The sequence below is a fragment of the Physeter macrocephalus genome, chromosome 13, assembly GCF_002837175.3.
Source record: "Physeter macrocephalus isolate SW-GA chromosome 13, ASM283717v5, whole genome shotgun sequence".
In the NCBI taxonomy this organism is placed as follows: Eukaryota; Metazoa; Chordata; class Mammalia; order Artiodactyla; family Physeteridae; genus Physeter; species Physeter macrocephalus.
The window spans coordinates 79,112,270-79,137,090 of NC_041226.1; the positions used below are offsets into that span (position 1 = coordinate 79,112,270).

The 24,821-nt window shown below is 50.0% G+C and overlaps 1 protein-coding gene across 1 annotated transcript in view; it reads right to left on the reverse strand.

The window, feature by feature from the left end:
* COL4A1 (collagen type IV alpha 1 chain) overlaps positions 1–24,821 on the reverse strand; it is a 153,905-nt gene that overhangs the window by 22,958 nt on the left and 106,126 nt on the right. Inside the window, exons 18-33 of the mRNA XM_024123173.2 lie at positions 23,141–23,182; positions 21,550–21,634; positions 21,180–21,215; positions 18,898–19,062; positions 15,690–15,785; positions 13,653–13,736; positions 13,033–13,103; positions 9,209–9,400; positions 8,478–8,646; positions 5,828–5,920; positions 5,633–5,737; positions 3,818–3,915; positions 1,852–2,002; positions 1,531–1,644; positions 709–876; positions 501–590 (exon numbers count right to left, since the gene is read on the reverse strand). Of these exons, the coding sequence (XP_023978941.1) occupies positions 501–590; positions 709–876; positions 1,531–1,644; positions 1,852–2,002; positions 3,818–3,915; positions 5,633–5,737; positions 5,828–5,920; positions 8,478–8,646; positions 9,209–9,400; positions 13,033–13,103; positions 13,653–13,736; positions 15,690–15,785; positions 18,898–19,062; positions 21,180–21,215; positions 21,550–21,634; positions 23,141–23,182 (1,759 nt within the window). The remainder of the gene's footprint in view (positions 1–500; positions 591–708; positions 877–1,530; positions 1,645–1,851; positions 2,003–3,817; positions 3,916–5,632; positions 5,738–5,827; positions 5,921–8,477; positions 8,647–9,208; positions 9,401–13,032; positions 13,104–13,652; positions 13,737–15,689; positions 15,786–18,897; positions 19,063–21,179; positions 21,216–21,549; positions 21,635–23,140; positions 23,183–24,821) is intronic.

The window sequence follows — 24,821 nt, forward strand, 5'->3', positions numbered from 1 at the left end:
TTTCTTTTTTTTTTTTTTTTTGGCGGTACGCGGGCCTCTCACCATTGTGGCCTCTTCTCAACCACTACGCCACCAGGGAAGCCCAATTTCTTTTTTAAAAACAGTATTTGAACCAATTTCAAATATCAAGATAAGAAATAAAAAGTAAGACTTGTAAACTTCCTGTTTGCTAATTTGATTCCAAAGACTCAGTTGCTGTGACTGAATCTTCGAATGACTAATAACCACCATTTCTCAAAACAAAACCAAAAAAGCAAAAACCCTACTATGCCAACAAGGAAACCCGAAAAGCTGTCTTCTCTCTGATTTTTTGGCAGCACACGGCCCTCAATCCCCATGACCCATGAGCGTCTCCTGGAAGAGGGGGTCTTCCGGACCCTTGCCTGATCTCCTTTCCCAGGCCTCTTGAAAAGAACTATGATCTACGACTCTTGGAGAATTTCCCACAAGGCACCGGGACACAGACATGAGATGGGCTTTTCCGGAGTCACGCTCCCTACCTTTTTCACCCGGCAATCCTGGCACACCCGCCGGTCCTGGCGAGCCGGGCTGCCCGGGGGTCCCCATGATGCCCATCTCTCCCTTGGGACCTGTGACCGGATGGAAGGACCGTGAACGCTGATGGCAGATGCCGAGCGAGGGTCATGAACAAGACCAGGTGAGGCGTCTCCCCAGCATCCACTTGGGTGGAGGTCACAGGTCATTTACCTGGGAACCCGGGCTGTCCAGGTGTGCCCTGCTGTCCAGGGATACCAGGCAGCCCCGATTGTCCCGTCAGGCCGGGGAGCCCCTGCGGCCCTTTGTCTCCTTTGGGGCCCGGCATGTCCAGGCCTGGGAATCCGGGGAAGCCCTTCTCTCCTTTCACTCCAGGGGGGCCTGAGGTGGGGAAGAGAAGGGGGGGCGTCAGCAGGATCGACAGGGTGTCCTGCAGCGTCCTGTACCCTGTTTAACTGTTACTTTCTGCAGAAGGTGTGTAGCTGTGCCCACGTCCGGGGTGGAGGGGAACGGCTTCCACCTTCTCAGATAGTGGCGTTTGGGGCCATCGGTGGGCAAATAACATCCCAAGACAAAGCCCCGCCTGACTGCCGTGAGCCGTCAGCAATTCCCACCCGGGCCCCTCCGCAGTATTCAGACCTAAGCCCAGCTTCTCCACGGTGTCTCTCCCTGACTGTCCTGCCCTGGTCCACCCGCTCTGTCTCACTTCTAGAATGATTATTAAAGGCAAAGATAGCTTCCAGACATGAACTCATTTTGTTTAAGTTACCTACAACTTACTAAACGTCTTATGGAAAGATAAGATAGAGATACCGATCCTTCTAAATTAAATATAAAAGGTAAAGAATATACAATATAAAGGGGAGGTGACTTTGGCACGTAAACCAAGTTCAGAGGGAGGTAAAGAAAGGCACCTGTGACCTTACGTGTAAGCAAACAGCCAAACCTGTAGCCACAGAATAGAATGGCTTTTCCCCCTTTTAGTCACAGATTATGAGTTAGGGAAGGGAACATTCTGGAAGAACGTAGTATCACCTGATGACCCTGGGGGTCCCTGTCCTCCAGGGGGTCCCAAAGCTCCAGGAGGGCCTATTCCGGGGACTCCAGAAGCTCCTTTGGGACCTTGCAATCCAGGAGGTCCCGGGTCACCTGGATGGGGAAGAAATCGTGAATGCACCACATGGGGACACAGTGGTGTCAGCACCTACCACCCACTCGCGCCGCTCGCCAGGAACCCGTCTAGAATTTTCATCATTCATTCAACAAACATTTACTGGGCCCTAAGAGGCGCTCTGCGGACACACAATAAACAGACCCCGTCCCTACCACAAGCTCGATTTGCCCATAAGAAGTTACCTCTGATTCCCTGAAGGCCTGCAGGGCCGATGGCGCCGTGCTCTCCGGGAATGCCTGGTCCCCCGATGTTTCCCTTCTCTCCAGGGGTGCCGGGGATGCCAGGGAGTCCTGGCAGACCTTTGAGTCCCGGCAGACCAACTCCAGGCTCTCCCTGGAAACCCCGAAGCACAGAGAAGCCAGTGACCCTCAGAGCCCGCGATTTTATCAGGCCAAGAGCATACGTGTTAACCGATGCCGCCGGTGCATTTCTAAGAACAGTATTTGTCCCGACTTCCAGTTGGCGAAGCGTCTTCACACCTATTGTTGCCTTTCAATCTCACTACAAGCCGAAAGGGAGGCAATTTTTGTTATTTTCTTTTCACAAAGGAGGAAAGCCAAGGCTCCCGCGTTTGGACGGCTTGTCCACAGTCAGAGAGGCAGGAGCTCCTTCTGCTGGGTCTTGGCCCCTCGACTCCGCTGCCCTGAGTCTACACAGCGGGAACAACACCCAGCGTGGTGTGTGGCCAGCGAATCGGTATTAAGAGGTGGAAAGTTCCAGGACTGGAACAGAACTCCATTTACTTCGTTTTTTTGATGAAATGAAAGCTCTCATGTCAAATTAAACGTTTAACACCTTCTCATGAATCAAAGGGTTTTGACACATACAGATGATTAAAAATAAAGGCAGTGTTTTGAGGGCCTGAAGGAAGGAGCATTCAAAGCACCCCAATTTAAGCAGCGACGGGCCGTGTGAAGCAGAAGGTGGACATCATGTCACAGCGCCCCTCCGGCATCCATCAACTCCCAGATGAGGACCAGGTGGAGGTCAGCGGGCAGAGGTGGCTTATCCACAAGGCCCTGCGGTGAAATGTGCAAACTGGAGGGAACTGAAGCCCAAGGGATTCGGGGAAAGCTCAGTATTTTAAATCGTAAACCAAGTCCTTAATTCCAGTTCCATTCGGCATTTACTAGCTCGTGAGCCAGTGTTTGAGGCGATCTACATACTGCGGTCACTGACTCACTTTCACACCCAGTGCGGGCCATCAGGGGAAGGCGGGGGTGTGTCCCATAAAGAAGGCGTCCGAAGGCCACGTGCCCCACGTCAGCCACACGGGACAGGGACACCGCCTCGGGTCAGGCGATGCTCAGAAGGAACCTTCCCCAGCATCACCGAGGCACAGCTGCCAGCGTGCACCCACGCCCACCCCCAAGGCAAGGGCAAGGGCTCTGTGTCGGCAAAGGTGCATCTCCTGGCCGTGGCCTTTCTCCCAGGTAGGACAGATGCCCTCTGGCAATTTCCCTTCCCCTCCTTATAATCAGAGCAGGAGAGGATCTCACCAACAGTCGCCTGTACTTGCTGGGCGGAACTGCAAGTATCAGCAAGCAGCAGGCGGGTGTTTGAGGGCAAAGAGAATCCTGATGTCACCCTAGTCCCGGGGTCCCCAACCAGGGCCCTCTGCCCCACGGGGACACTGGGTAACGTCCGGAGATATTTCTGGCCGTCTCACTGGGCATGCATGTCGGGGCGCTCCTTTGGCATCTGTGGGTCGGGGCCACGGAGGAGGCTGCTAAAGACCCCACAGTATTCAGGGCAGCCCCGCCACGAGGAATTATTGGACCCGAATGTCAGTATCACTGAGGCTGAGAAAGGCTGCAGTCCACCCTGCTGGGGGCTTTTAGGTCACTCAGGACAGTGGCTTCCAAACAGCTTTCTCCTTCCACTCGTGATAAGACACACATTGGACCTGAGATCCAGGACACACACAGGCAAGAGCCCACTCACAAAGCAGGAACAAATGATTCTCCCCAAAAGAGGCACGACCACGTGCTACCCCGTGTACTTTGGTACTTTCTATTTGATGCTATTTCATTCAAACACAAAACACGCTGACCCAACATACCCTATGAGATTAACAGCCCACAATTTATGTGTCCAATTAGTCACAAGGATGGGGAAACAGCAATCCAGAGAACGCGCAGCACCCACCTTTTGGCCAGGCAGACCTGGGTTGCCGGGTAAGCCATTAAAACCTTGGCGACCGGGATTTCCAGGAGGTCCAGTGTCTCCAGGTAAACCGTCAACACCTGTTTGGAAGAGTCAAAAAAATCATTCATGTAAAAATACCGTTCCCTACTTTCTCCACTTCTTTTACACCTGCTCAGATGAACCTGAATGGATTTGAGGGCGCCAACAAGGAAGATGAGACCACCCTGGTCCAGGGGTAGCCTGGGGGCAGGAAGCACTCGCACCGCGGCCGCCCCTTCCTCTTTCTCCCTCACACCCGCCCCTCCCTTCCTTTTCTGCTACGCGCTTAGAACTTTTCTCTCCTATCCGCTCCCCGCAAACGCACCAAACCAAACCAAACCAAACCAGCATGTGCAGACTGGGAATGGCAATTTAGACTCCGGCAACCTGGTTAGAAATCCAGCCCGGATATGCCCACCCAGACCCGCATCTTAACAAGACCCTTCGTGATTCCTGGACACGTTCGGGTTTGAGAAGCACCACTTGAGACCACCTGTTCTCCAACTGCACCACACTGGAGGCACGTGGGGACACTTAGGGACTGGGTCCCGCCTCTGATGGGCTTTCCGACAGCTGCCCACATGGCTATAAACGGCAGCAAAGCGTGAGAGCCGTCGGGCTAGGCTCTCTCTGTGTGATGGAAGGTTGCGGACACGCGGTGATCTGCAACTTTGCAGAAACACAGACCTGAATCGCCCGTGGGGTAGGGCTGCTGTTTGGAGGGGCCTGACAGACAGCGCACATAACTCCAGGCGGCTTCGTGCGACGTGGGCAGAGCGCCTCTGATTAAGGAGGCCTTCCTCAGCTAAATGCTACCTGCCCTGATGGCAGCGGTCTGGTTCTCCCACGGAACACGCAGGAGGCCTGAGCACCGCCCTTGTGACGCTGGAGGGTCGCCGGGGGGCCTTCTGGCCCGTGAGCCTGGCAGAAGTGGCCACGAGCACGGTGGGCACCACGCGGCTCCCGGAGAAGCAGGCCGCCGTCTCCCATCCCCGAGCGCGAGGGCCTGCGACCTGGAAAGCGGGCGCGACGCAGAGCCCGGAGGCTGCACAAGTCTTTAAACTAAGTTTTGCTGAAACGGCGGTAACGCTGGGGTCGGGATGCCGGCCCAGAGGGAAAAGACACGCCCCTCACCGCTCACAGCCCTTCTGGGCTCTGGACCAACGTCCCTAATGGCCAGTCTGCACGTCGGTCTCCCTGAAGGACTAAGAAAGCAGCAAAAAGGGTGAAACTGTCCTCTTTACTTCCTTACAATGTTCAGAAAGAAGTACTGGTTCTGGAACGTCCATGCGTGTGAGGGCCTCTCCCCCAAGAGCAAGGCCCCCCTCCTATTCACCCCACCATCTCCCTGCCCTTCCCCCGCCCTCCAGACCAGCCTGGCCCAGGTCCCGGCGGGCTGCGTGCTCCCTTCACGGATGAGGGAGAGGCCCCCTCGAGGGTAGGTTTAGGCAAACGTGGCATCTGCCAGCTCCCCGGGCAGCTTGGGGTCCTTAAGGTCCCAACCCCTTCCCACCAGACCACTCGGCCGGGAGCACACGTCACCCATCAGCTCGGTGACCAGAATCACCGGCCTCCACACCACGCAGCCTTTCACTGACTCGCACGTGGTGTGTTTACGTCCGCCGCCTCTTTTCTCCTAGAATTCACGTGAGGGTGAGCGGAGAGACCACAGCCCTTGGTGCTAACCAGCCGGGGATGGGTGCCACCGTTGGGGCCCACGCGGGCAGTGGCCAGAGCAGTGCGCCCCCGCAAAGCTGCCTTGTCCTGCGGGTTTACCTTTGGGGCCGGGAGGCCCTGGAAAGCCAATCCCAGGCTGGCCGACTGAACCCTTCTCTCCAGAGAGGCCCGGCCTTCCCGGGGTTCCAGGAAAACCTCGGTCACCTGCGGTGAGAAAGACCAATGGTCGGCGTGAGGAAAACGTGAGCGCGTCTCCCCCACCCGAAGCCTCCAGGGGAACGAGACTCTGAGTACCTTGAGGCCCTTGGAAGCCGGGGGACCCCGGCAGGCCTGAGACTCCAGGGGGGCCGGGTAAGGGCGTGACCTTTCCTTCTTCACCCTTGGGACCTGGGGAAAAGAGCAAGGACACAGCATGAGGGCGGCTGCATCCCATCCTTGTCTGCACGCCTCCATCTCTGCCTTCTCCTTTTCTAGAATCTCTCACAGAGAGCTCCTCTTCTCCCGAAATGTCCAGAATGACCTAGATATTTGTTTGACACAAGAATTCTTTAAAGCGTCCAAAACAAGAGTCACGAAAAACTACAAACTCTACAACAACAAACAGCGAGATGACCCTGGTCTCAATTAATCTGTCTCAAAAAGTCAAAGCCTTTTCACCGTTCTGTTTCTCAGACAGGATTGGTTCTAAGTTGCTCTGATGCCCACAGTGGTGGGAAGTTATCTTCACGACGTGCCCCGTGGGTGATATCGTTACCCTAACAGTGAGCTGGACGGTTCTGCGGTATCCAGCCCAGGAAAGCCACCTTTTCTATCTCCAAACTGGGAGGTGCCTACGAGATCCACTGGGTGTCAGGATTGAGCTGTTACGAAAGGACCGAAGGGCTCATCTCCACTGAACCTTCACGGACCTTAAAGAACTCAGGATCTGAAGGGCCTCCCAGGGAGAGCCAACATTTGCTTTAGCTACAGGCTGTGGGAAGCACCAGGGCCTGACCCCAACACATCTTTGCTATCAGCTCCAGCCCTGGGAACAAGGCTTTTACGACCATCAGACTAAACACAGCTCTGGCAGATCAAAGAAGTCGGGTTTCTAATCCCAAAGCTGCCTGGGTCTGGATGGCCAGGGAACCCTCCAGAATGTGGACAACTGACCGACAGCACGGTCAGTCTTGCCTCTTTCGGGAACCCTCTTCCCATCCCGTCAAGACGTATCTGTATGTGTCCCACTGGCTCTTCTGATGGTAGTTTCCGGCAGAGAAAAAGAAACCTGATTCCTTTTTACACGCAGCAAGTGTTCAGATTCCGGAAGCACGAAGAACACTTGAGATGGCGATTTGGGAATTAGGAGTGTGGGGTGAGTGATCAGAGGCCCCTTTCCGAGACCCGGGGTGTTTCTAAGTCAAACCCAGCGTTTTCCTGCCCCGAAAGGAGTCGTAAGAGAGACGTTCCCGGGTTCCTTGCTAATCAAAGAACAATCATCAATGGGGTCCTCACTTAGTGAACAACCAACGATCACCCAGCAATGACGCTAACAGTAACCCATGCAGTAAGGCGCTGCGCTTGGACCTCCGTCAAGGGCTGCCGAGGCGTCCTGCGTTACGAAGCTGACAAACCCTACACTGGGTCTTGAGAAGGAAATAACAGTTCCCGGTGGGGACAGCAGCTGACGGAACATGGGCTGGATACATGGCTCGGGACAGAATCGGCAAACGTGTGAGAGCAAGAAGGCTGGACTGTAGTCGCTGCTGAGTCTCTCCTGCTGGAAACTTTGATCTTCCCGCTTCTTAGTTACCACGCTTCCCCAGGCTTCCTGGCCACACACCTTCAATCACCCCAAGTCACCTTTCATGCATTTCTACAACCCTTAAGCCATCTTAGTCCCAACACACGTCCTTCTGTCCTCTGTGTCCAGGCCGTTCCTGGCCTCTTCTCCTCCGGGTTTCCTAGGCAATGATGTCCGTGTTCCATTTCTTCCCGGAATCATATTCAACTAATAAGTCACTGACAGTCTACTGTGCGCTGGGCCCGGGGACCCCCCTTTCACTTCCGTCCCTGAAGATAAGCCCGTCGCGAGGACGCAGTGGAGCGCATCCGTGGGAAACCCTCACACAGCCCCCTCCCGCGTTCTCCACCAAAGCCCGGGCGGTGGGCTCCGGGAGGGTGGGCGGCCTCTGCCTTGCTTCCTCTCTGGTCGCTTAGCTCAGCGCGTGGCACGCAGAACCACGTGAAAATCCCGGAATCATATTCAACTAATAAGTCACTGACAGTATACTGTGCGCTGGGCCCGGGGACCCCCCCTTTCACTTCCGTCCCTGAAGATAAGCCCGTCGCGAGGACGCAGTGGAGCGCATCCGTGGGAAACCCTCACACAGCCCCCTCCCGCGTTCTCCACCAAAGCCCGGGCGGTGGGCTCCGGGAGGGTGGGCGGCCTCTGCCTTGCTTCCTCTCTGGTCGCTTAGCTCAGCGCGTGGCACGCAGAACCACGTGAAAAAACAGTCAACAACCGGCTGGAACTACCCCGAAATTCAACAGCCAAGTCAAAGCAGCTGTGGAGCAGTCACTGAGCGTGTGCACGTCAGTGGAGGGGTGAAAAGTAAGTCTGTGGCTTGGGGTACGCAGAAGCCAAAAGGGACCGCTCATCGGGGAGAAACAGAAAACGGGCTCGGGCTGGTATCACTTCCACACAGAAGGCTGACCTTCTCTGCTGCATACGGCGTACTTATTTGTAAGGAAATCACCTATACCTTCAAGTTCCTGTTATCTAGATCCTCCATGCCACTGGCCCATCTCATAAAGGAAGGAACGAGATACAGAAACGCTAAGGAAAGGTGGCTCAGGTCACATCCCCCCTCCTGGCAGAAGTGAAACCAGACCCACGTCCCCATGTCACCGAGCCCAGGGCTCCTGGCACTTGCGTGCGGCACTTGAGGTCCTCAGGCCTCACCTGGCAGGCCTGGGGACCCGGGGTTTCCCGGAAAGCCCATCTGTCCTTTGTCACCAATGGGGCCAATAGGGCCAAACCCTGGAGGCCCAGGAGGGCCGACGTCACCGCGGCTGCCGGGGAATCCAACTCCTCCCGGGGGGCCACGTTCTCCTTTTAATCCTACTGAACCCTGAAGCGAAAAGAGAAAAAGACGAGTTATCAGCAGACATACCAGCACTCCGATCCTCGTCGCATTTTTCCACCATCCGTGGTAAAAATGTGCCAGAGTTTAACTAGCTGTGCTACTTATTAACTTCAACCCGTCTGCAAAGGTCACCTTGTAGTTAATAAATGAAACCGGCACTCTCTCCTCTAAGCTGAGCGATCGCCCTCCCAACCCAGACATAAGTAGACGCTGCAAAGAGGAAGGCACTTATATCTGGAATCTTCTTTGAAAAGGTGACTTGAAGGCCGCTAACTTTAAAATTCACCTCCCGTCCGACATATGGAGGTCTCTGCAGTTCCCCCAGATCCATCAGAAGACACTGACCCCTTATCACCTAATCGCTCAAGTCAAGGCTATCACACCTAGGCTTACAGACTACGGTTTTCCAGTGAACGTGAGACAAGTTCGTTTACAACAAGGACCCGCCGAGTGAAAACAGGTCGACGTGATACCAATTACTCCTTGTCCATTCTCTGCATATCCATCATCTGTCAAGCGCACGTTCAGAGTCTGGGAATCAACATACCGGGGAGCCTTTGGGGCCGGGCAGACCCGGATGGCCGTCTCTTCCGGGAGAGCCTGCTCTGCCTGGCATCCCGGGCTGGCCTGGGAAACCTGGGTCTCCTTTGTCGCCCTTGAGTCGAGTTTCGAAGTAAATCTCGCCAGGCTCGCCCTTGGCTCCTGGCTGGCCCATCAGCCCTGGCACACCTTGTGGTCCCTGCGAGAACAAAGCCTTATGAGGCCACCACGCCCATCCATAGAGCAAACCAGCAACAGAGAAATCAGGACGCCACCTTGAAAAGTGGGGATGGGTTTAGAGCTCCCCGTTCCCTGTGTAGGAGCAAAAAAAGCCAGCAGCTCTGTGACAAAGCCCTGAGCTGACCTCACTGCTGTGCTGCCCTTAAAAAGCCTCTAGTAATGGAGACGGGGACAGGGCGGGGGAGCGAAGGAGGAGTACTGGGCCCAGCCCGTAGATCAGTCCTTAGGTAACTTTCTTGTCTCTTACAACTGCTGACATTCCCAAGAACAGGTCAGCTACGGTTGGAAGGGGCTGGATGTGCGATTGCCTGGGCCCAGGAACCAGAGATGGAGGCCGAGAACAGCCACGTTCCCTAAGTCTGGTCAGCGCTGAAATCACACAGCTTGCCTTTCACGCTCACAGCCTTAATTCCGGAAGAGATAAGGAGGCCCCTAGCACCCGGAAAGAGAAAAGTCGGGGAAGGGAGCATCAGGCCAGCTCTGTAACTGGGATTCTGAGCCGTCAGCAGAGAATTAACTTTCCCAAGAGACACACACTGGAACGCTTCTCAGTTCCTGGAAAGGGGAATCTTCAAGGAATGCCCACCCCCTAGATGGTTCATCCCCCAGGTCCCCTTGAGAGTGGGGTTCACCAGGAAGAGGCCCAAGGCTTTAAACAACTGTTCTCTGAGAGAGGGATCTCTTCAACCTCCCCGCTCACTTGGCAGAATTTAAACCCTGGCAGAATTCATGTGGTTTGAATTCCTTTTTGTAAACTCCCTTTGAAATGGTTCTTGGATGTAGGTGAACCACAGTGCGCGTGCGCGCACACACACACACACACACCCCTCTGTGTGTACCTATAACATGTACCTCCTCAAAGTACTGGACACAGCTGGTCGGAGCTGGCCCTGAGCTGGAAGTGCCCCTTGTGACAGGACACTTCACTCAGATCTACGCGGGGAAGGAAGGGGGAAGATACCCAATCTATCGTATTTACTCTAGTCCCACTATCTCCACCAGCCACCCGCCAGAAAGTCTAGCAGAGGACATGGAAAATTCATTACTTGGTTGAAAGCTGCTGTGGTATTTTGTAGCTTTTTCTCTCTAGTTAACATTAGCTCCTGTGCCTCCCTAAGGCCCAGCTAATCTTGGAAGCCTTTCCGGGTAGGCCTAGGTGGCCTTCTCCCGTGTTTCCTCGGTGTACTGTATGGTCCTCGGGGCTCTGTTAGGGACGTTCGCTTGCCTTCTGTCTCTCCACTAGCCTTTCAGGGCTGTGAGGGCAGGACCAAGGCTTCCTGTCTTTGTGCCCTTAATGTCTACAAGAGGGAGGTACCGGAGGACGTGTATGTTGAACCAGCAATGTTCACCAAGAAAAAGTAAATGCCAATGTAAGAAATTACAACCAATGCATATTTTTCTCAAACCGGAAGCACCCCTTAAGTTATTTTATGTTGATTATTCACAGCTTAGAAGTATAGTATTTTCTAACACTATGAGCACAGGGTAAGAAAAATACAAGTTTTTGTTTTCATACTGATGACCATGTCAGTCATCGTTCTATTTAAGGGAGAAATCTAGGATTTCTTTGAAAAACTGACATTTACAACCCTAGGACATCTCATGTGGATTCTCTGCTAATCCTTAGTGATTCAAGGGTCTTTTGCTGCACATCCCTTAGGATAAATATCGAAGAATCAGACGCTGCCTTGGAAGTTTAGCATTGGCTACATAAATTGGAGAAGATCTGACAACTTGTACAGTCTGCTTCTAGAAAGTGGTGCCACCATGGGAAAAGTTGGGAGACGTTCATTTCAGTTAACACAGGTCACTCCCAGTGACCCCAGACCTGCCTGGGGGCTGGGCTTTGTCATCTCAGCCTGGAGCCCGCCTCTTGTGGTCTGTCCTCCTTTCCCCAAATCAAACCCTCGGCTTCCAGAGGACATGTCCCAGAAACGCTACCTAAGTCAAATGCAGAATCAGAGCTTTCTTCATTGGAATCTACTTTCCAGTTTGCTCCGCTGGTTTGTGGAGCCTCTTTTAGCCTCCAGCCAAATTCGAAATAAGGGTACCACATTTTTGAGCTAGTTAAACCAGGGAGCTATGATATAGCATCTAATAAAAGGAAAATGATTATCTTCTCTTAGGTTATTTACCCACAGAACAATTTTTAGAAGTGTTTTCCCTCTACACCAAGAAAGAAGCTCCCTGGACGGACAAGGCATGGAGATTCGCGTTTTTGTTGTACACTTTCTTTGTTTTTTTCTTTATCAGGACTTCTCCTCAACCATCCTCCTTGCTCTTTTCTCATTTATATTGGATTTGGGGCTGGGGGGGTGGGTGTCTGGACTGGGTTCCAGGCAGAGTTGAGGCAGGAAGTATTCCAGGAAGCCGAGTAGATAAAGACCGTGCCCAGACTGTGTCTGTTGCCTTCAAAGTTGTTCCCACTTTGATCCTCACCACAGTCAGAGTTCCCAGCTTTGTGAACTTCCAACTTATTTAGAAAAATATGCTAAACAACTGCGACTTCTAACTTAGCTCTCCCGGCACCGGGGAAGCTCTGGAAAGCAGAAGCCCATGACTTAACTTCAAAAGGAGAAAACTATTGCTGGATTCCAGCTGTTTCATTCCTCTTTCAACTCACTTTTGCCCTGACCTGCTTTTACAGAACCTTCCAGAAATATCTTCTTAAGTTACAAATGTTAAAGACCTACAAACAAAAAAGAATAATGCTGAAGATCTGACTTTCCATTTACGACAAAAGAAAAGGAAAAAGGAAAAAAGGAATGAAAGAAAATGTAGAAACTGGTTAATGCTTAACAGAACTGAGAAGCACAAAGAAAATACGAGAACAAAGCCCAAAGGCTTAAAAGCTTTAGCAATAGAGCTGATTACATGCACAAAAAAAATAACGTCCTTCAATATTTAAGGTTATTACTATAATCTGCTATTCAATGGCTTCTTTTAAAACAACGTAGAAAGGTTAAGACAATGGTGTTCTGTCTAACTGAAAGGTTTCATGTCCTGGTGATCGAGGTATTTCATGTATAGATTTGAAAAAGTGTCTTTGCAATAGATGTTGGTGATAGGAGTTTTCAAATTCTGTACCTGTAAGAAGAAGAAGAAAGGAATAGTTCAAATTCCTAGAGGAAAATCAGCCAGCGCTCCTTCACTGCCATAGACACCATGAGCGCTGAACTTACTCACTGACAAGCTTTAGATTATCTGGTGTGAGAATGCATGACTGTGTAAAAAGACAACTCAACAGTGTGGCTGTTAGAGGTGACTCTTGGTGGCACCAGAGACCCTGCGGAAAAGTGACCACCAGCACTCGGTCGTGCCTGGAAACAGGTTAAGTGGCAACTGAATTCTGACCAGGTGAGAAGAGAGGCAAGTTGGGGTGCAGGTTCCGGATGCAACGGTCCTCCTCATCCTCAGGTCAATCAGTCAGGAGAGACACGGGGAGTAATTCTAACTGCTCGACAAAGTGATGCTTTACCAGCTCCCAAATAAAGCAGGAGTCCATGTGCAAATGCTAAGATACATATGCCTTTGCTGGTTTGCTCGGTGGCAACTTCTAATATGTCTAGGAACTCAGACAGGTTTACTTACAGGCAATCCTTCGAGACCATCCCTGCCGGGTAAACCTCTGTCGCCCTTGGCCCCTGGCTGTCCTGGGAAACCTTTCGCAAGAGACAGAGGAAAGATTCAGCACATTGTTGATGAGACACTTTCTAAGAGCTCAAAACATGTTTACCTTTTCAAGATTCAAAAGTGCAAAGACCTTTATACTGAGTGGATGACGTTTGAAGCATCTCGAGACAGTAATCACAAAAATGCCCCAGATGGGCTCAGAAGGGGGAACAGTGACCCCCAAATGCACACAAGTAACACTGACGCAGAATGGCTACAAACCCCTGCCCGCGAGCCCAGGGGCCACTTAAACCAAAGCAGGCAGGTAACCTCCTCCGAGATAAGGAAGTTTGCAGAGCTGTGTGAACCATATGCTGCTATCCTTTGACTAGGAAATCTTTCTGACACTGAATTTGTAAGTCATCTTGATAATTTTCAACAAGATGGACAAATCCTAGAAGTGTGGCTTCACATTCTCATCTCGTGTTTTAGTGTTGATGGAGAAAATCAGGTCAGGGAGTAAGATATGCTTCACTGTGAAGGTTCCAACCCACTGAAGCAAATTCTGACCTGGTCCCATTTCACATTTGGAGCCTTACCTATTTCTCCGGGGGGTCCCTGTGGCCCTGGGGGCCCACGAAGTCCTGTTGAGTCACAGATGAGGCAACTTTCTCCTTTTTGGCCTAAAAAAGGAGACACGGGGTATTGTATAGAACAGGTGAGCAGAGTCCCTGGAGCTCACTGACAGCACAGGAAAGGGAAGAGGAGGCCACCATTTACCTAACACCTGCTCCAGACGCGTCCATCTGCCAATGGCCGCGTGTCCCTGACACGGGGCCCACCCTCCGCCCTCAGCATACATCACAGGTAACCACGGGTGCCCTTCTAAGGAATCCCAGCCTCTGCCCTGCCAAGGCACAGGCCCTGCCTCACTAAAAAGTGATCCAGAACTCCATTCGCCCATCAGCCTGAGATGACTTGACTCTATCACTTTGTCTCTAATTCTAAAACTTCCCATCATCTTTCTCTTTGATTTTGTATTTTTAAAAGCCAACTGCATATGTAACTCCTGGACTTTAAACCTATGTTCCGGGCTGACAAATGACAGACGGGAGTAAGAAGGCACAAAACCCAGGGCAAAGACCTGACCTGACATGGAGGACCCAAGAGGGGAGGGACCCCAGCACATGAAAATGGGAGGAAATGCCTTTCTTTGGAAACTCTAACCTCTTACATCTTGATTTTCAAACTAAGCTAAAAGGCCTTCGAGTGTCGTAGATGTGCGTGTGTCCTGAAGCTTGAATGTCAGGTTTCTAGGCACAGATAAGGCAAACAGAGAGCAGAGCACACGTGGAGAAGCTGTCACTCAGGAGTCACAGAGGCTGGGTTGTGTGCCCCTCGTCCCCTCACCCTGACCGGCACCCCAGTCCCAGGCACACCCCACACCAGGCCCCAGTGTCGGGAACAAGGGCAGAACAGGAGCGCGTCAGTCAGAGGGACGCACTGCTAGTTGCCTAGTAACCCAGCCAAGCTGCAGGTGCCATGGGATCCGTGGGTGTCTGCTCCTGAGGCTGGAAGTGGACGGCGGGGAGAGCTCGCACCGCAGTCTGGGCAGGCTGACGGCTCCACTGCAGGAGCGTGAAGGCACAGGAAGAAAGAGGCTCCTCTTAGGAGCCGGGAGAGGGATGAACACACCTCTCAGTACAAAGAACCCTCTGACCGTTGGCTCCATCACAACGTGGAACAGCCTACCTCAGAAAGTGCTAAGCAACTGGTAACTAGGGAGACTCACGAAAAACAAATGGCACGCCAACTGGGGGCACAATCCTCCCCGCTTGAATTCTAAGATCACTTTCATCTAAGGTTCTGCAACTTACATGGCTGTCAAAATTCTAAGACATTTTCCATGCATTTGAGCTTCAGACTTTTGAAGAGCAAAAATTCTTTGCGATCCAAAGCCAGAAATGGGGCCCACAGGGATCAGTTTTGGGGGGCCGCCCTCTTTTTGTTCTACTCTCTGGGTATTAAGAGACATATACTGAATAAATATTGGAACATCCTTTGTTTACTCCACTCTAAGACGGGACTGTTTGTGCAGTGATAATCCATCGTTCCCAAGATTGTGAAGGATTATGAAGCGTCGGCATTACAGACGACACTTGAAAAGTTTAAGATAAAACTCAGAGCCAAGGGTGGAGGTGGCTGATTCATCAGCGCAGATGTGCTCACACTGATTACGGAAACTGGGATTGAGGGGCGGTGAGCGTTCTGTATACACACTTGTGATCCGGCTTCAAGGAAAGACGCGCATTCTTGGAGAATGCAATCTCTGACTTTGAACCAAAGGATCGCAGGAAGGTATCAATCTGAGAATTTAATCTGCTGACCGCACAGAGGGTAAAGAACAGGGACCCTGACTTCAGGGCCCGTCTCCCCGTTATCTCCCAGGTGATAACTGTCTCTTCAATGCCCAACAATCTCAGCAGGGCTATCGGGAGACATAGCTGAGGCATGGACTTCCAGGAGAGCTTCAAATAATGGAAGAAGATACCCGTGTCCACCCAAAGCCAGTAAGTGTGCAGAAATGTATCACACGCCCAAGCACAACCATCACGTTTTAAAAAATTAAATCTCACCTTTTTCTCCAACTTCGCCTGTCAACCCCGGCTGCCCCGCACTTCCGGGAGGACCCTGGTCACCTGGCGGCCCGGGCTGGCATTCCACAATTCCATCTGCAATGGATGTTTAACAATTAGACAATCACTCCCACCAAACTGAAGCTAGGTGTTTTCACCCTCTCTTGGTTCAACCTATTACAAAACCAAACTTTATTTAGGTTATTTGGCAAGTATTAGAAATCCAGCTGTGGTCTGCTCTGAAACAATCCTAGTACGTTAACTTGTAAAACATGACCAGCGCACATAGCATCCATCCATGCCCCGTCACAAGCCGTCAATGCTAAAATTTCTATTTTACAATTCTAACGCTAATTTCAGCACATCAGCCCTGTCCTGAACCTTACTTCATGTTATCTTGCAAGGTACACACCATCACCCTTACGTCACAGATTAAGAAACTGAGGCTCAAAAACTTAAATGATTTGTCCACGCCCTACATCTGTGAAGTCAACACAGAGACTTCAGCAACTTTATGCCTTTTTCTTCCTCCTGAGCAAACTGACAGCGAAGTACTCATTATTTTAGAGACACAGACTGCCCGTGGGAAAACGCCGCTAATTGTTTGTTCCTATTCAATTCTCAGCATCATTGACGTGAAGAAGCATGAAAATGAACTGCGGTGACGCCAACACCATCTGTTGTGGGTTCTAGTAAAAAAAAAGTATTGTTTTCGAATACACACAGTGATAGAGTTTATATTTCCTTCTCCAACATCTTTGAAGGGAAATGACAGAGTGCGTGCTTGAACGTGCGGCTCTGCGGGCACCGGTCACGACCGCAGCCCGGACATTCACGGCTGCAGCCCCTGCTCCCCGCAGCTCACACATCAGCTCCACAGGGGGGGACAGAGGGTGAGAAGCATCCCAGCCTTTTGGGCTTTTCACAAGGGATGCTGGGGCAATGGTGGGAGGGAGTGCTCTCCCCAAACACAAAGGCCTACAAAAGAGCCCAAACTTCTCTGTCTGATGACTTTGTTTAGAGCTCAGAGGAAGAAGTTTCAAGCGTGTAAGAAATGAAGTCCAGGGGTTTTTTGTTTGCTTGTTGCTGATGTCTTCCTGGGAGCTTCTCTGAATAAAGCACAGGTGAGGACGAACCCTGGGGTGGCCGCATCTCTGCCCTGGGTCCTCTGGCTCTGGCCGGCTCCTTGGTGACCCCATCGGTCTTGAACAGACTGGAGTCGTTGCTATGCTTCAAAAAGCTTCCATAAATTCTTTGCCTGGGAAGAACTCATTCCCAGCCCTGCAAGCGGAGGTGGCTGGACTCCCCGAGTCTGGAAACGCAAGTGCGTGAACACTGACAGGCGTAAAATTATTACTTTCCCGGAACACACCTCCTGCCAGCCTCCTCTCCATCAGAATCCCTACACACCCCTGGTAGGAAGGCAAGTTACCGTCCTCATCAAAACGAATTTTAAATAATTTTAAGTCTAAAGCAAGAATACAGGGATGTGTCTGAGGAGTTCTGAAGGGCAAGTTCAGGTTCGACGTTTACACGGTCTCTGCTCAGGGAGGCTCGGCCGTCAAGGGCGGGGAGGGTTGCAGCCGCACGGGACCAGAGCCCAGCAGCGAATAGGGCTGTAGGCGGCTCCACGCTCCCTGGTTAACGAGCGATCGAAGGGTCCCAAGGTGGCGACTCGTTAAGATGCAGCCTCTTTAACGTGCACTGTCAATGTGTGTAAAAATCTCACTGATAAATGATCACTCGGCACGCTGTGATTGTGAATCACCGAATTTGCACAGACTGGAAAGGGCAACCCGGAAACCTGGAGGGTACCTATCACAACGTATTCGGCCGACACATCCTACACAATTCACAGCAGGGAGAAGTTCAAGTCGTTCCCTGAGATGTGTTCACATTTCAGAACTGGCAACCTATGAATATGGAAAAAAGGTTCTAGAACTCCCCATGGTTGGCTCTCTCACCAGGGTCTTTGCCGATCACTCTTATTAAAGCTAAAACCCACGCACAGCCCAGACCTCTATCTTCCCTTCCAGGCTTCCTTTCCTCCTGTATTTGTCACCTCCTGCTACCACATAATCTACTGATACGTATTTACTTGATTTCTGTCTCAGAATGCACGCCCCAGGAGGACAGGATTGTTTTGTGGGCTTTGTCACGGGTCTTAGGGCAGCGCCTGGCGTATCGTAGGCACGCCAACGTTTGTTGAATGAGTAAGTGACCAAGGAATGAATGAATAAGGACCCAAAGGCCCTTCTGACGCCTGCAACCTTCTCTTGGACACACAGAGGAAATGTGACTTTGGATTGCATGCCTCGAAGACTTCGGTATTTGATCTTCATTCTCCACGTTTCACATCAGAAGGGGAGGAAGTCCCTGTAAAGTCACAGGGGATCCATCCCTCTGGCCCACGAACAACAGGTCCGAGGAAATTCACGCTGATCTGTTCCCAGTGAAGCTTCACATCTGGAATCACTTGTTCCATCCAGTCCATATCTGGCCTCCCTGGGTAGCTTCATCCGTGAGAAGTCCTTTCATGGAGATGGGTCTGCATTCCAGCAAATAAGCCACCCGGCACCTACAGCATGGAGACCCCCTTCCCATAACCCACGCAGGACCCGTGCCTCAGACGCTCGGCTGAGCACACGCTGGAGGTCTGAACTTACGCCCACTGGAACGATTAGTTTAAATCCCCTCAAAGCTTCTTTTATTTTGCATTGCGATGACTTTGGAGTCACAGAGCCCCCTTCACTGAATCAAGAGGTTCCTGTTCTGTGCTCAGCTTTGATGGTAGGCAGATGAGAAAAATCCAGGTAAACTACCGTTCAGATTTGAAGTCACTTACAGACAAAGCAGCCCCTTCTCCGTGTGTGTGTGTGTGTGTGTGTCTTAGTACCAGCTTGTGTCTCTAGATGAACAGAATGCGTTCCTTTCCCCGTAAGAACCCTACAACTCAACTGGTTTGCTTTCTAACTTTAGATGCTGGTTAGGCTGGCCCCTATTCCCCTAAACCAGTTTCATTAGCTGATGTTCACTCTTCCTTTCTGCAGTGACTAACTTTGCAAAGACAACTAAGTGAGATACGAACAATTCATAAGTCGCTGGACACCCAGCCTCTGGCACTACACCTCCCCCAGCCCTGCTTAGCCCTGCCCCCCCATCTGTCCTGGACAGGACACCACGCGAAATGGACCCAGAGGGAACTCACTTGTGTGGCCTGGCTGCCCAGGGGGGCCGGGGGGCCCAAGGGGGCCTGGTAGCCCATCCCTTCCACCTGGTCCGGGCAAGGACACGCCTGGCAAGCCCTGGTCACCTTTCTCTCCTCTTTCACCGGGGAAGCCGGGGGCACCAATCAGCCCTGGTATCGGGAAGCCTGAAACCAGAACAGAACTCATGGACACAGCACCACACCAAGTGTCACGCCCACAGCACACGCTGGTCATTGTCACTGTTCGTGGGCACATGACCATAGCTGAAAGGGGACCTGCTCGGACAGGTGAGAAACGGCATTAGCTTCCCACCACGTAAATGCTGTTGGGCCAAGGCTCCCTACAAAGTAACTGCAAGGAAAAGGGGCTCATTGTGTAGACATTAACATCTGTGCGTTTCCTTCGGTGCAAATAGTGTCCCCAGTAGGTTAGAGAGAGTATTTTCCATTTCTGCTTAGAGAATAAAGAAAGGCGTAAGAAATGTCCTTAAGCAAAGCAGACGTGGACAGGAGGCAAAGTGTGTGGGAAGTGTGTTGGAAGCAGCTGAAGAACAGAGTCAGGACAAGGAGACAGCCCTGGGAAAGAGTGCAAAGTCAAGGTGGAGGTCAGAGCTGAACACGGGAAGTTGAGTTGAGCCGCTATGAGTTTGGAGGGGACACGATCGTAGGGCCCGGTGACGGCCGAGAAGGGTTTTGACCTAGCGCTTGAGACACAACGGTCCAGTAGGCTGCAGGTGAAGTGACTTTGTGCTCCGGAGAGCAGAGAGCTGGCCTCTGGTCCAAGCGTCCGGCCGACAGGTGCAGGGGTGTGAAAACAGACAGATGAGGTGACACAGGAAGGGTCAGGTCAGAGTCCCGAGGAAGGATGGACAGACCCCCAAAGCCCAGACGTGAACTTGAGTCCCAGGTGAGAGGTTGCAAGTCGCTGAACCCGCAAGCACAGCACAGCATGTAAAAGAACTGGAGGCCATCCGCGGGGGCTCCAGCCCCATCCCTACCCCAGAACTGGTGTGGGAGAAGCAAAGGAAGGATGGAGGATGTGACCCTCAGAGAGGCATGGAGGCGGGGCCTGAGGCCGAGGGCCTCTGCCCTCAGCAGGGGTGGGGGGCCGCACTGGGGACATACAAGGCCAGAGCAACTTCAAAGACAGTTTCTAAGAACGACGGCTTAAGACACTAACGGGGTCAGAGAGGAGGTTTTAGAAAGTAGAACTGCAAATGCTGCCGGGAGACGTGAAGTAACATGTTCACGAGGACAGCTGGAAGGTCCAGCAAGCTTTACAACCAAGGAGAGGAAAGTGGTGGAAAAGAGGGAAAAGGGAGGATTTTAAGGGCAGATGCCGAAATTTTAGCAGAAAGGAGGCACGCAGGGCCGCGAAGGCGGCCTTGAGCCACCGCTGCTGCGAATCTTGGACGGTGGGGCTGGGTTGTCCGGGTGTTGTCTGTTCCAGCAAAAACAAAGGAAGGGGCTCTGGGGGGACTTAACACTTAAGAACTGTCAGGAAGGGAAAAAAGAAACTGACAAGAAAGAATAAGAAGTAAAAATTAAAAATAAAACCAGACAAAGGCAAAACCTTCAGTAAGAACACAGTGAGCACTTCGTGCGCTCTCGATTCCAGGGCGCCCGAGGGTTTCAAGCCGAGCACTTGTTACCTCCGCTCTAGGACCTGGGATTACACGCCTGCAGTGCATACAGACAGGCACCTGTACATACAGAGAAGTGCAACTCCCAGCCTCCGATTCCACAACCCGTTAGAAATGCAAAACTAGCACAAAACAGCTGCACACTTAGTGTAAGCTCAGTGACGCAGGAGTCCACCGAGAAGCAAGATTCGAGGTGATTGGATTAGTCAGAAGAGGTTTCAGCCTTGAGTCTGGTCTCAAGCCGAGAAACAAAGGCAATTCCAGACAGGGCAAGGGAGAGCAACGATGCTGGGGTGCGGGTGGAGGCCTTCCGAAAGGCCGACGGCGCCCCTGGGAGCAGCCGGAAGGAGGCTGAAAGGCAGGGGGTTAGATCAGAGGCAGGGAGACAGGGTAACTTGATGAGAGATGTAAGAAGTGCCACCTGTGAAATACACGTTTATAACTACATGTTAACCTGTCATTTACAAAATAAACACTGTCCTAGGAGCACAGGTTGTTTTCAGAGCTAGAAAAACGTGTAACAAAATTGCTAGCCACAGTATGCAAGGTTCTAACTAATGCAGAGGATAAACATGTTCAGACTAGAAACCGTGCAGAAGGTGTACAAATACTCTAAAAAACTAATTTAAGGATGCTCACCTGGAGGGCCTGGCAGGCCTTGTATTCCTGGGAAACCTGAAAGGAGGAAGAGAGAGTGGGACAAACTGAGCCCGTTTCACTTGTGGCTTATGTTGTGAACTTCTGTGCTCGTGGGTACCCACGGTCCCGGGGACAGGGAGCGCCGAACTTGGGGAGATGCCCCGCCCCTGACACTGCAGAGGTGCAGGGAGATGGGCTCCTGGAAACCCAGTGGGATTGCAAAGGATGAACTTGAATAGCACTGGTCACCACATGGTCCCGCATGGCGCTCAGGTGTTATCAAAATGCACATGAGTGCAGGACAAAGACGGAAAAAGGAAAGGACGAGAGAAAAGAAGGGGGGAGGGAAAGAAAGAGGGAAGGACCTTACCTTTGGGGCCCGGCTCCCCTTTCAACCCTGGAGCCCCTGGGTACCCCCGCTCTCCCTTCTCTCCCAAGGGCCCTGTGCCGATAACCTGAATTACAGAAGAAAAGATCATCGCATGGCATGGCAGGGGACTCTGCTGTTTATTATAGCACAGATGAAGAAATAAACACATTTTTTACTATTTCAAGACATGTGAAAGTAAAGAAGAAATAGTGGTGGAAGAGGAAGGGGGGGGAGAGGGAGGGGAAGAGAGTGGGGAGGGAGAGAGTATTGAAAACATAAAATGGGTATTCGGTATTGCCCTCCTTGCAGAGAACTTCGCCAGGCAGCTCTGCTTCCTTTTGTAATCATCTGCTTGGCAGGAGCTTTACCAATGAAGTCATGTTAGAAACGTATTAATTCTGAGGTTTGGGTATAGAATTTCTCAAAGTCCACGCCAGCTGTAAGAAGAACAGTCTTCTTTAAAGAGTATTATCTGAAAAACCGCCTTAAATTTCCTCAGGCAATATGTAACAGGAACACTCAATTTTTTTTTATTGGAAGAGGTTTTATGCTTCACTTTTTTAAATGGTCAAAAGTGGGGACTTCTTTAAGGTCCTCGTAATATGGGGCAAGAAGAAGGCACTGTGGCCCTCACTCAAAAGGGGTGAACCAGTTCACCTCAATTCTGAGTTGCTGAAATTCGAAGACAAGGACCATACCAAATATTGCCTATTACCCTTAAGATGTAATTCCTCTGTAGCAATTAAATGATGGGTATTATTAAGGTCTGCTGATGAGGTTAAGGTAAAAAAAGATTATTCAAAGGCAGATGCTAGATTAGAAATATAGGAAATGGAATCATCTATCGTATGACGTGTTAAAAGCATAAGGAGGTCCCATAATACTTTGATCTGGTAATCCTATTTCTGGAAATGCAGCCTAAGGAAGGATTACTCAGATCCCTCACCTAACACACACAGACACACACAGGCATGTACAAACATTCACTACCACGTTGTACCCATGCAAGAGGGCAGCAAACAAGAGAATGGTCATATTTCACTGTTTCCAAAAAGAATTGGGGCAAAATGGTTACAACAATTATCGCACAACGCTCTGAAAATGACCATTTGAAGATAACTTGAAAACGTGAAGAATGTTCACTTTTAAACAGAAAAAATGTTACGTACATTGGACTGCAAGTATATTAAAATATGTATACGGACAAGGAGTCAAAAGTTATTTGCAAAAAATAAAAATTGTTTTGCTAAGACAGTCAGATCATGGATGATCTGTTTCTCTGAGTAGCATTTTCCTTAACAGACCATTATTTTTTTAAGTTTCAAAATGTGTTGCTAATACTCTCATCCATGTGCAACTCTTTTAATTTTAGTGGTCAAAGATATGCAGAAATTGTCCAAATACAATAACAAGTAAATACCAAATGCCACACGATACAAAATATAAATGATCGGTTCAAATTCTGTGTACCCCCTACATCAAAACGTAATTCTAAAAACACTGTGGAGCATGTGGCCTAGGTGACAGGCCAGCCATTCTCTCTCCTTCTTTTCAAACGATCTCACAGACAGCAAATGTCACTGTTACTCACAATTCCAGGAGGGCCAGGAGGGCCTGCTTCACCTTTGTCTCCCTACAAAAGAAAAATAACTTTACTTGTATTTTTTAATTATAAAGGTTGCCTCGCCAACGGCAGGGTTGAACTTTTTTTTTTCCTAGAAAAATAGATTCTTTATAGTGCCCACTGTACACTGACATGATTGTCCTCTCCTTAGAATCTCTCACTGTGATTAAAGTGCTCTGCAACTATTACAACCAAAATCGATACATCTCCCCTTGCTTTGCCTAAGTGTGACATCCGAAAATTGAGATTTCTACAAAACATAAATGGAAGGCTAATTATTCACACTACAAAAGAGTTCATGCTTCTCAGAGAACCTCAACAGAATCATTTGCAAGTTGAATTCGTATATGGTGGTTTTTCTTCTTTTTTTTTTTTTCCTTTTATTTTTGGCCATACCTTGCAGCATACGGGGTCTTAGTTCCCCGGCCAGGGATCAAACCCATGCCCCCTGCAGTGGAAGCGGGGCGTCTCAACCACTGGACTGCCCGGGAAATCCCGTACAGTGGTTTTTCAATACAATAAAAAATAAATGAAATAAAATGATATGAAAGCTTAGGGTGGCTAAAAGTATTTTCTTAAAGAAATCATTTTATTTGAGGATTTTGGTGTAAGACTAACTCTGCATTGGAAGTCATAATAAAAGGAAACTTATGGTTTCTTCTTTCCCCTTAAAATCCAGCATGACTTGAAAACATTGGATGGATAAATTCTCATCACTTTGAGGCTTAATTTAACCCATATTAGATGAAAAACTCAAAGAAATCAATCCTTTTATATCTAATGTTCTTATATAAGTATCATAACAACACTTTTAAATGTCCTGATACATGCACATTATTTCACAAATGCCCATTTTTCCCCATTTTTTCCTTTTAAGCTAAGGCTTTAAACTCAGGTGTTAAACCAGAATTAGATGTTTTGATTTTTCTAATTTGAATAAAAGAAGAGATTTTAGAAATATCTATGGGAGCTTAAAAAATTCTTAGCTAATATATTCTAAACATATTTACCTTTTACAATCTACAAGAATTGACTTTCTCATAAAGTTACAGTCTTAGAAAAGGATTTCTCCCTTTGTCACTGGCCTTGATAAACCAACCCTGAGGTCCTCTCCCTACTGTTAAAGATGAATGTTTCAAATCCATTTCTCATTTTAGTAGAGATTTACATTACCTAGTCTCATGATTAAAAGAGAAAAATAAACCAACAATGAGTTTTCTCTGAGTATCCGATTGGCAAATATTTTTTAAAGTTTCATAACAAACAGTTGTCAAATGAAAGGGTCCCAGGGTGATGGAAGTGCTATGCTGGGGGCAATTTTATTGCGTATGGCAAAAGCTTCCCCAAAAAAGGGTCTAAACACTAACCCCAAAATTATACTTTTTAGGAATTTATGATGGGAGATGATCAGACAAGTGGATAAAGATACTTATAATGAGAAAAATGTGTGAACGATCTACATAACATGCAGTAAAAGGTATGGATATCATAAGTGTTGATGTATAACCACATTTATGGATGCTGAAATATATCCTCATTATGTCATTAAGGGAAAAAGCAAGATATATCATGCAATACCATTTTTTTTAAATCTCATGTATGTGTGTGTACATGGGACAATTATTAACTCTGACCATTTCTGAGTGGG